This window comes from Monodon monoceros, unplaced genomic scaffold (genome assembly GCF_005190385.1).
Source record: "Monodon monoceros isolate NGI ecotype Baffin Bay Population unplaced genomic scaffold, NGI_Narwhal_1 Super_Scaffold_18, whole genome shotgun sequence".
In the NCBI taxonomy this organism is placed as follows: Eukaryota; Metazoa; Chordata; class Mammalia; order Artiodactyla; family Monodontidae; genus Monodon; species Monodon monoceros.
Window position 1 is genome coordinate 164,151,400 of NW_021703774.1, and position 13,952 is coordinate 164,165,351.

Sequence of the window (13,952 nt, forward strand, 5' to 3'; positions counted from 1 at the left end):
GTAAACTCCTAGATGGCCAGGTACTCGAGTTGGTGGTTGGAGAACCAGAGCTCCTTGCCATGGCCCTACCCCCACCTCCCCTAGCGACTGTGGGCCCTTCTCCCACTCACTCCTACAGTGCAGTCACCACCTTTACCTCCTCTTAGCCTTGGTTTCCCCATCTGTAAAATGAGGGGCATTGAACTAGAGTAAGGACTTCCAATTGTCATTCCTCCCCTTCAGTTCTTTTTTTTAAATCACATATCTATCCAGTCTTTTATTTAATCCATCTTATTTTTTATTTTGTTTTTGGCCACACCTCGACACGTGGGATCTCAGTTCCCCGACCAGAGATTGAACCCATGCCCCCTGCCGTGGAAGCACGGAGTCCTAACCACTGGACTGCCAGGGAAGTCCCTGCCCTGCCCTTCTAAAGGCACCCATCCCATTCCTTTATAGCCTGTTACCCTGTTTTTATTACCTGTTCATTATTCTATCTCATCCACTAGAAGCAGGGTCCACAAGGCCAAGGACCTTGACTGTCCTCTCACCATGCTTCCAACACATACAATTGAGCATGGGCTGGGGAAAAGTTCACTGAATGAATAAACGGGTAAGTGAATGAACAGAGAAGGCTTGGATTTTATGATAAAGCTAATCTGATAAAGACCAGCAGGGACATAGATATAGTTTAACAAAGTTAGGTTGGTTTATTAACTTGCTGCAGCCAGGGAGACAACACCCAGAGGAGCCAAACAAAGGAAGAAACAGGGTTATCATAGGGTTAGGGGGCAGGGTGGAATTTAGGTGGAAATGAAATGAAGCAGTGTTGATAGGCTCAAAGCAAACCTAACTGTGTGGAGAGGGGTTAACATTTGACTTGGGCTGAGAAGCGAACTCATGGTCTTGTTTCCTTGGACACCACAAAGTTAAGATCAATATAGAACTACTGTGTCCAGAAACCCCTTATCTGAAGCTCTGCACCTGGGCTGGTAATCCAGGCTGCTTCTCTGTGTCAAATCTGGCTCCAACCCACCAGACAAGAGGGGAATGTTCTGTTCTCCCTGACATGATTTCAAAAAGTTTCTGACAGTCTCTGGTTTTAGGGAATGAGGTTTCTCAGCACTGTCTTTGGTGTTAATTGACAAAAGAAGGTTTGACAGCTTCATGTTTCACAGGAGTCCCTTGATGCCTCAATCACTTGGAAGTGAGGGCCATCGAGTACTCCAGGGTTCCCATGGCACTATGACCCCAGCTCCCTGGGCCCCATACTACTCTGGGCCTTCATTAGAACAATGAACCAAGTCTCCATCCATGCTTCCCGTCCAGACTAGAATCTCGAGGGTCCGGCCCAAGCCAGGGTCATTCTCCGCTGCCCATGCCTGGCACAGAATACCAGCAGCTGCTCAGTCCATGTCCATTGAATCTAACTGTTGATAAGCTTTCTTTCTTTTTAAAAAATTTTTTTAAATTGTGGTATAGTTGATTTACAATATCGTGTTAATTTCAGGCTACAGCACAGCGATTCATTTATATGTATATATGTATATATCTATTCTTTTCCATATTCTTTTCCCTTATAGGTTATTACAAAATATTGAGTATAGTTCCCTGTGCTATACAGTAGGTCCTTGCTGACTATTTTATGTATAGTAGTGGGTATATGTTCATCCCAACCTCCTAATTTATCCTTCCCCCCACCTCCCTTTCCCCTTTGGTAACCATAAGTTTGTTTTCTATGTCTGTGTGATAGATTTTCTAAATGGAAAGAAAAAGAAGTAGATGGAAAAAAAAGTGGATGGAAGCATATCAAAATGATAGAAGTATCTGTGTAAGAGAGGTGGGAACGTGGGTGATTTTTACAAATCTTTCCCAAAGTGGAAGTTTCTAAAACATAACCAGTATGAATGTTCTGAAAAAAGAAGATATAATAGAATTGTTGACTCTTAAGATTTAAAAAGTGAATTTTTTTAAGGTGACCATGTTTTTATTTTTCTTTTTGAATTAACAAAAAAAATTTTTTTAGTTGAGGTAGAGTTGAAAAAAATGAATTATTGACACTTCAATGATTTTAAGATGAGAACTAAGTTGTTGACATTGTGGTTAAAAAAGAGCATTGCCACACTGATCTTTATCACTTTTATTTATTTATATTTTATTTATTTTTTAAAATTTATTTATTTATTTATTTTTGGCTGCATTGGGTCTTCGTTTCTGCACGCGGGCTTTCTCTAGCTGTGGCGAGCAGGGGCTACTCTTCATTGTGGTGCGTGGGTTTCTCACTGTGGTGGCTTCTTTTGTTGCGGAGCACGGGCTCTAGGTGCGCGGGCTTCAGTAGTTGTGGCACACGGGCTCAGTAGTTGTGGTACATGAGCTTAGTTGATCCGTGACATGTGGGATCTTCCCGGACCAGGGCTCGAACCCGTGTCCCCTGCATTGGCAGGTGGATGCTTAACAACTGCGCCACCAGGGAAGCCCCCTTTGTCACTTTTAGAAGAGAACTGAAGTACTGACGTTGTGCATCTTCAAAAAGTGGATTGTTCTTCATGATTTAGAAAACAAAAACAAAAAATTGTTGGTGTTGATACTCTAATCATTACTCAAAAAATTGAATTATTGTCTATATAGTTTTTAAAGGATTTGAATTGTTGATTCTTGGAAATTTTAAAAAAGAAACTTGAATTATTCATTGAATTGTTAGCACTCTTAGGCAAGATGTCCTAACTCCCTGTTGACCATCCATGAGGAGGGTGTCATAGAAGCTCTCAGCCTTCCCCTGAAGCTGGGTGGAGGACACTTGAGGGTCCATCGCCCAGCCACAGTGTGGAATTTTACATGTTTGGCTGCCCTTTGTCCTAAAATTGTTTTGGAAAATTGTCTAAGGGCTCTTCCCTGACCCACTGGGAAGAAGTAGATACTGCAGTGCCCTGGGAGCGCCTGACAGTTGCATATGTCATTCAGCATTGTCTCCATACAAATGATTAACATGTCCTGGCTCCAGAATTTCTCCCATCCTCCTCCACTCTCCTGTGATGCAGAGGTCTCTGCTCTGCTGGACTCAGTTCCTTCCTTGCCCTCACTCTGGCCTTGTCAGACCGGTTCTTGGGCTTTTGTAGGAGCTGGAGTGGGGCTCAGGACTGGAGGAGAGGGTTTTGGAGGAAAGAGTTGAGATTCCAGGGGTGGTTTTAGGAGAAAAATGTGTGGCAGTTGTAGTGTGTGGAACCAGTGGATGGGAAAAGAAAAAAAGGGAATTTTAAGAGATACTGTTGATACAATCACTTTGGAGAGCAATTTGGCAATTGGTAAAGTTGAAAATGAGCACACTCTCCCAGTCAGCCATTCCACTTCTCGGAATATGCCCTAGAGCCACTCTCACATGTGCACCTGGAAATATGTCCAAGGATGTTCACTGAAGCACTATTTGTAATCAGAAAAAATTGGCCCTGCTCTAAATGTCCATCAGGAGGGGGAAAGGATAAATAACTAGCGTTCTTGGGCAATTGAATACTCTACAAAACTAGCAGCAATGAACTGGAGATAGATAAATCAGCATAAATAGACGTCAAAAACATTGGGTGAAAATATTGGGTGAAGGAAGCAAGTTGCAGAATAATCCATATGGCAAGAAGCCATGTATGTATTTTAAAAAACCAAAGCAATGCAATATATTGTTTATGGATATTTATATTTGTGATAAAAATATAATAGCATGGAGTGAAAGGATAAACACCAAACACCTTTTATCAGTCAGGATAGGTTAGGTCCATGCCAGTGTAACAAACACTCAAAATCTCAGCAGCTTGTAACAAGACTGTATTTCTTGCTTGTGCTGCATGTCCATCAGGGGGCAGCAGAGAGGCTGTGTTCCACATCTCCTCGCTCTGGGACCAGGCTGACCTGGAGCCACCAGTTACTGAGGCAAAGGGAAATCGTCCTGTCTCTCAAATCTTCACCTTGGCCAGAGCAAGCCACATGGCCAAACTCAACTTCAAGAGGGAAGGTAACAGCTATCCTACTATGTGCCCCAAAGGAAAAGCAGTAATATTTGGTGGATAACCCCACACCCATGGTGGTGAAGACCCCTGGGAAGAGTACAAAGGGGCCTCCACCTGAACTGTAGTTATTTTAGAAAATATGAAGCAAAAATGTGAAATTTGTTCATTGTGGAGGGAGGCTATTTGGGTGTTTTGTTTATTATTCTCCATGTTGTATCTTTTAAACTTTTCAACACTGGAAGCATAATTTTTTAAGGAAGGGAACAATGGAACAACGTTAATATTAAAAATTGTATACGTGTGTCCTTGTGGGGACCATGCTTCCTTTCATGGTATTCAGGAGAAACGTGAGTAAAAGAATTCGGTTGTTTTTATGTTGAGTTGGAGGCACGGCAGCAGTCTTTTGGACCTCAGCAACAGCCCACTGGGGTCCGACCTCGGTCTCCGCATTGTGTGTGCATCTGTGTGTGCGTCTCCGCCCTGCAGCAAGGGCTCTCCCTGACCTTGTCCTGCTTACCTCTGTTCTCTCAGCCCAGAGCTTTCAACAAAGAAGGTGCCTAGTAAATGTTTAATGAATGACTCTGATATGCTCATTTCTGTCTAAATAATGAGCCATTTCAGGGCAGAATCCACGTCGTCTTCCCCCTGTGAGCCCTCCTCAAGAAGAAGGAATGAATGCTTGTTGAATGAATGAATGACTGCAGTCCTCCTTCCCCAGCCCATCAATGGAAGCAGAAAATGCACAGCCCTGTCAATTCCAACATGAGCCTCCCAAGGGGCTGGTAAGGACAGTATTTCTGCAGACTCTGCCATGCTTTTATGCCTGCATTGAAAAGCCAGTGATTGTGCACATGGCTGTACAACTTCCCAAGACTCACCGGTTTGGGTTTTTTTTGGTTTTGTTTTTGATGTTGATTTTTTGTTGTTTTTTTTTTTCTGCCACACCACGGGACATATCTTAGTTCCCCGACCCGTGCCCCCTGTGGTGGAATCACGGAGTCTTAACCAGTGGACCACCAGGGAAGTCCCTCACCCAGTTTTAACCACAGAAAGTCCTGTGTCCCAGGAAAACTGTGATGGTCGGTCACTTGACAGCAACTCCCTTCTCTCTGGGCCTCATTTTTTCCTCATTCTCATATGAGAGGGTTGGTTCTCTTCTCATCTCTACATATCACATCTAAGATTTTAGGAACAGGCCAGAGGGGAAGAGGTGAATCAAAGAAGGAAGAAAGACTCAATTTGGAATTTTCTGAGAGATCTTTATTTTTCACAAAGAGAGTGAATGGGCACTGCCACCCCGGCCTTGGTTCTAGTGGCTTGCAATGGTCTGAAAAAAGAGAGGGGAAAAACCAGAATAGTCTAGTCAGGAACACAGCTTCTGACGCCATATGGAACTGAGTTCAACTCCCAACCATGTCACTCATTGGCTGTATGACCCTGGGAGAGTGACTTGAGCTCTCTGAGCCTCAGTTTTCTCATCTGTACAATGGGGGTAATCATAGTACTTACCTCATGGGGGTTTTAAATTAAACTATTAACTAAGGTGTCATCACAGTGCCTGGCATATGTTTAAGAGTCCATAAATGGTGGCTAAGACTATTGTCACGAACAGTATTAATCCTCCCTGACCCACTCATTGCCAGATGAGGTTTGCATTCTCACTGGGGCCTGAGCCTCACCTATCACAGCTTCCACCACATTTCATCATTTTGCTCATTTAATCGTCTGTTCCCCACAAGCCACACATCACGCTATCCTCCATGACAAGAAAAGACCTGGACCAAAGGAGGCACTTCATATACACTTGTTGAAAAAAGGAAGTTCAGCAGTAGTTCAAAGCTCCACCCAGAAGCCCTTGAGATTCTTAGGGCCACACTGTAGCAGAAAACATCCTCAAACCCTTCTGGCATGTGCCCCACTCCCACTACTGACCTCCTAGGATCAGGATCTGCTGTTCTCACCCATCCCCCCAGCACCTCTGAGAAGAGCCAGCACCCGGAGCCCTCGCTGCTTGCCCTGTCCTGCTTACCTCCTCAATCCAGTCATTGAAGGCCGAGACTCGCGTGAACACTGTGGGCTTCTTGAGGGTGTTGCAGCCAAAGGCAGAAACGAAGCTGGTCACGCCGTGGACCTGAAAGGAGCCATCTGCTGCCGGGCAGTTGAGGGGTCCTCCAGAGTCACCCTGGAATGGTTGGAGAGCAGTGGGGGACTGAGCTGTGTCTGAGCTTTAAGGAATTGGTTCAGACTTTGGGGATTTTGAGAAACCCTTCTATGACTTGACCTCTCTGAGCCTCAGTTTGCTCCTTTGTGATGGGGAATGATATATATCTTACAAGATTTTGTGACAATTAAATGAGGTGATAAGTATATGGTCTTAGCGCAGTGCTTGGTAGAGAGGAAGCAATCAATAAATGGTAGTTCTGATTCTTAGTACCACAGTTAGTTATTAATATTGTTATTCATATTCACTTGTACAGTGACAGTATTGCTTAATTATAACTTCAGGACCCCAGATTTGAAGGTGACTTTAGAGATCATGGTGTCCATATCCCTTGCTGTACTGATGGGAATCCTAAGGTCGAGGAAGGGACAGTAACTTGTCCCAGATCAAGTCGGTGTGTGAGCTGGGACTAGAGTCCAGAGACCAGAGCTGTGTGCCTGGGCCGCAGTGACTTCCTCCAAGTCCTGCCTGGCCTGGAGGCTTGAATGAGCCCAGCAGTCAAGATTCCTCCCTCTCCTCCCAGGCAGATAGCAGAAGTACCCTGGGCCCTGCACACCCAGCGGAGTGGCTGTAGCCCCGCACCACCTCGGGCAGACGAGAGCTGCTGACTCACATTGCACCCAGAGCGGATGTCCCCGCCGGCGCACACCATGGTCTTCTTCAAGGCACTGCCCCACCAGTCCAACTTGGAGCAGTGCTCGTAGTCTACCACGGGCAGCAGGGCCTGCTGCAGCTTGTCCGGGAGCGGCCCACTGGCTGTGGAGATAGAGAGCATTGAGCAGGGGCTGTAGGGGTGCAGGGCTAGGGCTGGGATCTGGGAGTTAGGACTGGGAGCCCCAGAGTGGGACGGGGGGTTTGAGGAAAAGCCACTCTTCTAGTCTGATGGGAAGTCTCCTCCCACCAGGTTATGTGGTCCTGCCTGCTTTCTCCATCAGAACATCTCCAGCACCTGGCACGCAGAAGACAAAAAAATCTTCCATTGAACACATTCACGTTTGGGAGGGTGAGGGGAGAAGGCTGCCTCTGGAGGAGGAATGGAGGAAAAGTGCAAGGATGCTCCTGATGTCGCCCTCAGCGCCCCACCCCAGGCTCTGTCATCCTACCCACTGTCCCTATGGCTGGCTGGAGGGGTCAGCACGTACTGTAGAGACGGCCCCAGCCGCTGATGTAGCAGGGTGTCTCGTTGGGCAGGATGTCGCCTGCGGGAGGGAGGCTGGCGAGCTGGACCTTGTCTCCCAGCTGGGCGCTGTGCGAGAGCTTGATGAGGGCGATGTCATTGCTGGGGAGGAGGGAAGAGTCATGGGGAGCCTGGTCCTCCAGCCAGACCAAGCCCCGCCCCTCAGCTTTGCTTAAGATATTTGACCTCCGGGATGCGCCCGACGCCCCTTCTCCCTCCAGATCCCATGCGTTCCTACTGCTGAGCAACTTTAGGGAGCCCTCCTGGCCTCTTCAGCCCACGCCGACCCTCAGCCTTGGTAATTGTCCTCAGCTTTGACACCAGTGGTTCTCACGCATCAGCTGTGTCAGAATCACTGGAGGGCTTGTTAAAACACAAGTTGCTGGAGCCCATTCCAGAGTTTCGGATGCGGTGGGTCTGGGAGGCCCCAAGGGTTCACATTTCTAATGAGTTCCCAGGTGACGCTGCTGCTGCTGGCCTGGCGACCACACTTTGAGCACCACTGCTCTCTTCATCTGCCTGTTTGTCCCTCAAGTAATTGCATCTGGGTCTGATTTTCTCTCCACTCACCCCAGGAGCCCCTGAGGATGGGTCAAGGTCTTGACCATCATGGTCCCTCACTTCTGCATTGCACTTTCAGGGGTTTTGCACCCTTCTTTGATCCTCTCACCAGAAAAATGCTGAGCTACCCAGACATACAATTTTGCATATGCTTGAGAGGGTTAAGAAACCCTGCTTTGTGTTCTCACCCGGTGATTTTCTCCTTGACCCTCATAACCACCCAGGAAGCCCAGAATGCCACCCTTGACAAGTGGTCAAACTGAGGCCCAAAGAAGGGCAATGACTTGCCCAAGCCGCACAGTGACTTGGTGCTGGAGCCTGACTCTCAGTCCAGTGCTCGTCCTTTAGCCCACAATGCCGGGAACGCAGGACGCTCTGGATGAATGCCCACTGAATGGAGGAACCCTTGGATTTGGGACAGGGGTGCCTGAGGAGTCCTGGGTTCTGAAGCCAACCAGCCGAGTGGCCTTGGGAGAGTTCCTGCCCCTCCCTGGGCCCTGCTCTCCCCTCTGTAGGGAGAGATGTTTGGTGTGGATTATCCTTAAAAGCTCTGTTGGCTCTGACCCTCAGCATGTGGGACCTGGGCTCAGGCTGCTGGCCCAGCTCTACTGTCCCTGGGAGTCTTCTCAGAATCAGTGTTGGGTCATAGATAGACCAGCAGAGGAGCCCCTGGGTCCCAGGCCTGAGAGTTCACTCACCCACAGGACACGCATTTGGAGTTCCAGAGTGGGTGTACGAAGAGGTCCCCAGCATTGATGGGGATCACCTGTTCGGAGCCCTCTTTCTCAGAGCGGTCATACTCGCCCAACACCACCTGGTAGGTCAGGGAGCTCCTGCTGGCGGAGGTGACATCAGTACAGGCCTGACTGGCCTCCCCCCTCCCCTCCCACAGTCCCCCACTGCCCCAGCCTGCCTGGGTCTCACGCAGGGAGGGGGCAAGTGAGAGAACTCACGAGATGCAGTGGCCCGCTGTCATGACCCAGTCAGGGGCGATCAGGCTGCCTCCACAAGTGTGGTAGAAGGTCCCGTCCTTTTTATACTGCAGGGAGACCTGGTGGCAAGGGAAAGAGGAGCCTGAGTGGTCTGGGCCCCACAACGAGGGCTGCTACCCATGGCTGTATAGGTTGTGCACTGCACAACTCTAGAGAGAATCATTCACACAGAATGGCACCTCTGGAAATGTGCAGTGCCTAGCCCACACAACTGTACCATCCATGGCTGCTTTCATGCAACAGTGGCAGAATTAAGTCATTGCAACAGAAACCACATGGCTGACAAAGGCTAAACTATTTACTCTCTCGTCTTTTACAGAACAAGTTAGCTGACCCCTGTTGTAGACCAGTGCCATCCGTAGAACTTTCTGTGATGATGGAAATGTTCAGTATGGTCCAGTATGGTAGCCACTAGCCACATGTGGTTATTGAGAATTTAAAATGTGGTTAGCATTGAGCAACTGAATTTTTAATATTACTTAATTTAAATTTAATTTAAATTTAGGCCTATGTGGGAAAAGAATCTAAAAAAAGAGTGGCATATGTATATGTATAACTGATTCACTCTGCTGTATACCTGAAACTAACACAAATAAATCGACTACTCTCCAATAAAAATTAAATAAATAAATGTAGATAGCCACATGTGGCTACTGTGTTAGTGGCTACTGTGGCTACTGTGTTAGTGCAATGAGTGCACTAGTGCAATGAGTCTAGTCCTCTGTGCTCCCTTCACTGACCTCTATAAAGCCCTTCATCCCGTTATTGCTCCAGACCTTATAGCCCTGTTGTATAGTTTGAGGGGTCTAGAAATGAGTCCCCCCAATCTCACTCCTTAAACATCACGCTGAACTTCCACCATTAATGCACCAACCCTTGGGTCAAACACTGCCCTTTCCCCAGAGTCTACTTTTAACTTGCAAACAGCCCAGTGAGGGTTACAGATTAAATGGGCAAAACTTCCATATGAAGTAGATTGTCCCAGGGTTTCCTGGCCTTTGGAGACTGAGGTGAAAACTGGAAACAGCACAATGAGGTCCAGAATGAATATCCTGCAATCAGAGCGTGGGGTGCAGAGCCCACGGTGGGAAATAGTGCAGCTGGTATTGCTCTTACCTGCCAGGGCCAGCTGTAGGGGACCGCATTCTCACCATTGACAACGCGGGAGGAGAGGCTGTAGGAAGTCTGGCCAAAGCCCGAGGCTAGAGGGTAGAGTAGAAGCGTCAATCAGCTAGAGGGTCCCCCAAAGCAAAGAAGAGGTCTGGGTCCCAGTCCTAGCTATGGCACAAACAGGCTGTGAGATGCCATACAACTCCTTCCCCTATCTGAACCTCAGTAACCACATATGAACAAGGAGCATTTGGACTAGAGCAGGGATTTCTGGACTCCCAGGAGTCTAGGGAGAGAGATGAACATGTGGCTTCCTTTCATGGCAGGAATGAAGGAGTTGATGCACTTAGAACCGTGCCTGGTACCCAATGAGCCCTTGAGAAGTGATAGCTATTGTCGTGAAGAGGGGTGGCTTTGGAGTAAGACTGCCTGGATTCAAAGTGCAGCTCTGCCCCTGGTTCTAGGATGGGCTACTTTACTTCTCTGAGGGTCAGTTTCTCTACCTGTAAAATGGGGATAATAGTAGTACTGACCTTAAGGGGACTGTTGTGAGGGTTACATGAGATAATATACGAAAAAATCCTTAGCGTTCTGCCTGGCATATAGTAAGCACTCAGTAAACATTATCTGTTACCATTCATTATTGTCAGTCAAGAGATGCTGCTTGGAGGAGGTAGCCCTGAGCTGTAATGTAATATGGCAGAGAGTCCAGGAAAAGGCTAGACCACAGGATATGGAGTGCAGTAGGGGGAGTGTGAGAGGAGAGTTGGGTTAAGCAGAAGAACAGAAATTCCAACCCAAGCAGTCTAACCACAGACCCCAAAGTCTTTCCCACTAGACTTTGTTTACCACCCACGTCGAGGACTCCCACCACAGACCTTTGGGTCCTCCAGTCTTCCCCCTGAGCTGGTCTATCACCCACAGCTTCCCCTCTATTCTCCTGCTCCAGCACCAAGCTGAAAACCTCCACAATCATGCCCCAGATACAAGCTGGGACCTCTCCTATGGAACCAGGTATTGGGTTTGCGAGACTCAGGGTGGGTTGGTAGATTTCAAGGGCTCCTGGCACAGGGCAGCACAGGCTGGGGTCTTACCAAGGGCCACAAATAGGAGAAAACTCAGCAGCCGGAGCATCGTGAGTTTTGAGATGGTAGGAAAGAGATCCATAGCCTGAGGCTTTAATATAGGGCAGAAGACGGGTGAGGGGGTCAGACTGGGCCCCATTCCCGGAACAGGTGGTAGAACACCAGGTCTCCCATGGTCCAAGGCTACAGCCCCCACCCACTGCAGATGGGGGAGAGTCAGTCAACAACAGGATCCAGGGTTCCCTGCAATGTGTGGCTGCACAGGTGGCACTGAATGGCAAGCTGATAGCAGGGGAAGGGGCAGGAAAGTTCACATCAGAACAAGACAGCCTCTTCCAGGAACAAACATAGGCTCTGGGACTGGTCACACCTGGGTTCAAATCCTGGCTCTGCCACTTCCAAGCTCTGCATCCTTGGGCACATGGCTTAACTTCTCTGAGTTTCAAGTTTCTCACCTCTAACATAGGATTAATATTAGTTGGGGACTTCCCTGGTGGCAAAGTGGTTAAGAATCTGCCTGCCAATGCCGGGGACACGGGTTCGAGCCCTGGTCCGGGAAGATCCCACATGCCACGGAGCAACTAAGCCCATGCACCACAACTACTGAGCCTGTGCTCTAGAGCCTGCGAGCCACAACTACTGAGCCCATGTGCCACAACTACTGAGCCCACGTGCTGCAACTACTGAAGCCCACATGCCTAGAGCCCATGCTCCGCAACAAGAGAAGCCACAGCAATAAGAAGCCCACACACCGCAATGAAGTGTAGCCCCCGCTCGCCGCAACTAGAAAGCCTGCACACAGCAACAAAGACCCAACGCAGCCAAAAATCAATCAGTCAGTCAATCAATAAAGGCTATTTCTGATTGTAGTGGAAGGTACTATGAAAAGAATGAAATGTAGGTGACTTGGGTGGGAATGGGAGTGACTCATTCAGATGGGGGACCAGAGAGAGTGACATTTGAGCTGAGGAGGTAGTGTTCAGTTGAGTCCTGAACAAGGCAAGTAAAAGCCAGCCATGAGAAGCCCTGAAGGAAAAGCTCTCCAGGTGGGAAGGACAACAAGTGCAAAGACCTGGAGGCTGGAATAGGCTTGGCTTGTCCAAGGAGAGGAGGTCAGTGAGGCTGAAGCATAGTAGTCAAAGTGAAGAGTGGTAGGGGATGAGGTCCAAGAAGAGGTGATGCCTAAAGCTGAATTCACACCTGATCCAGCAATTCCACTCCTAGGTAGGACCCTCAAGAAAATCATGCACATGTGCCCCAGGAGACATGCACAAGAATGTTCCTGGTGTTCCTGTCCTCAATCCTCAATAACAGAAACATAGAAACAACAGAAATGTCCATGAAGGCAAATGGGTGAAAATGTGTAGTATATTTATACAGTAGAATATTGATCAGCCGTCAAAAATAACGAATCACCATGACATGTCACAATGTAGCTAATCCCTAGGACTCTAAACTAAGAAGGAAAAAAGGCCCCAGAAGATGAAATGCAGTTTAATACTCTTTTTATAGAATTAAAAACAACTGAGATTTTAAAATATACCTTTTAAGGAATGCAAATAGGTGAATAAAACTGTATAAAAAGGCAAGCAAAGGCATGACGAACAGAGGATTCTGGATGACCGTTAACTCAAGTCTGGGGTGGAGGAAGGAGGATAGATTAGATGTCGTTAGAGCTTCCTGCTTTGCTTTGGTAGTTTTCATTTTGGTTTTAGCTTTTTCAAAGGTAAATTTGCATACAATAAAATTCTCCAGTTTTAACTGTAAATTTAATAAGTCTTGACAAACACACACAGTCATGTAACCACCACCACAGTCATGATACAGAACATTTTCATTACCCGAGAAATTTCCCTCCCACCAGTCACATTCCATCCCACCCCCACACCTGGCCCCCCTGGCAACCTGTGATCTGCTTTCCATCTCTTTAGTTTGGCCTTTTCTAGCATCTTTACATACAAATGGAAGCATATAGTATATAGTTTACGTTTCTGGGCATCTTTCACTTAGCATTATGCTTTTGAGAGTCATCTGTGTCATTATGTTAGATGTGGTTTTGAAGGTGGCAACTACATTATTTAAAATAACTGTCTGTCTAATAAATAAGAGTGGCCCATGAGCAGACTCATGATATTTGATTAATCCAATTCTGTTACCTGAAATCCAGATTTAGAGAGAGAGAGAGAGAATAAGAAAGAGAGAGAGAGAGGTGGGTGAAGGCCAGACCCTATAGGGTCTCTTTGCAGGTCAGGCTGAGAAGGAGTTTGGTCTTTATTCTAAGCATAAAGCTATGGTGGGTGGGAGTGGTGATTAAGTAAGGGAAGGACCTGGGATCTCGCTTTTGCTTTCAAAAAATCTCTTTCCTGGGCACCGTGGGAAGGATTGTGGGATGAGAGTGAGGGGGACCGGCTGGAACTACTTCAGTCGCTTGGGCAAAGCAGGGCTATGAGGGGTGGGCATGGGGCTTGGCCTGGGATGGTGGAGATGGAAATGGAGAGATGTGGGTGTAGTCAGGGTATATTTTAGAGGTAGAGCGATAACTGAGATCACCTCAGTGAAGTGTGAAGCACAGAGCCTGGCACTAAATCAGTGAACTCAACTCACATTAATTTGTAGAAAAGACTTAGCACACCTTCGCTAGCTGTTGGAAACAACCTCCCAGCCCCGGGACTGACATTTTGTAGGGGCTCAATGAATGTTTGCTGAATAAGGCAAACAGGCTCTGCAGACTTTCCTGAGCAACGCTTGTCTCTCCTCAACACCCAGCGCTCTAAGGATCACCAGACTCCTTCCTGCTGGCGTCACTGACTGTATAGAGCCATCCTTTGGGGG

General features: G+C 47.5%; 1 protein-coding gene across 2 annotated transcripts; it reads right to left on the bottom strand.

The window, feature by feature from the left end:
• Positions 1-5,213: 5,213 nt before the first annotated feature.
• LOC114899016 (chymotrypsin-like elastase family member 3B) lies at positions 5,214-11,185 on the bottom strand. Of its 2 annotated transcripts, XM_029229338.1 has the most exons (8): positions 11,130-11,185; positions 10,042-10,127; positions 8,887-8,984; positions 8,632-8,766; positions 7,338-7,474; positions 6,809-6,951; positions 6,004-6,156; positions 5,214-5,301 (listed from the first exon to the last, which is right to left on the bottom strand). In XM_029229338.1, exons 1-8 carry the CDS (start codon positions 11,167-11,169, stop codon positions 5,284-5,286), a joined length of 810 nt encoding a protein of 269 aa, XP_029085171.1. In that variant the 5' UTR covers positions 11,170-11,185; the 3' UTR covers positions 5,214-5,283. The 2 variants fall into 2 exon arrangements, with proteins under 2 accessions (XP_029085171.1, XP_029085170.1); XM_029229337.1 differs by having other exon boundaries at positions 5,292-6,156; positions 11,130-11,184.
• Positions 11,186-13,952: the final 2,767 nt, after the last annotated feature.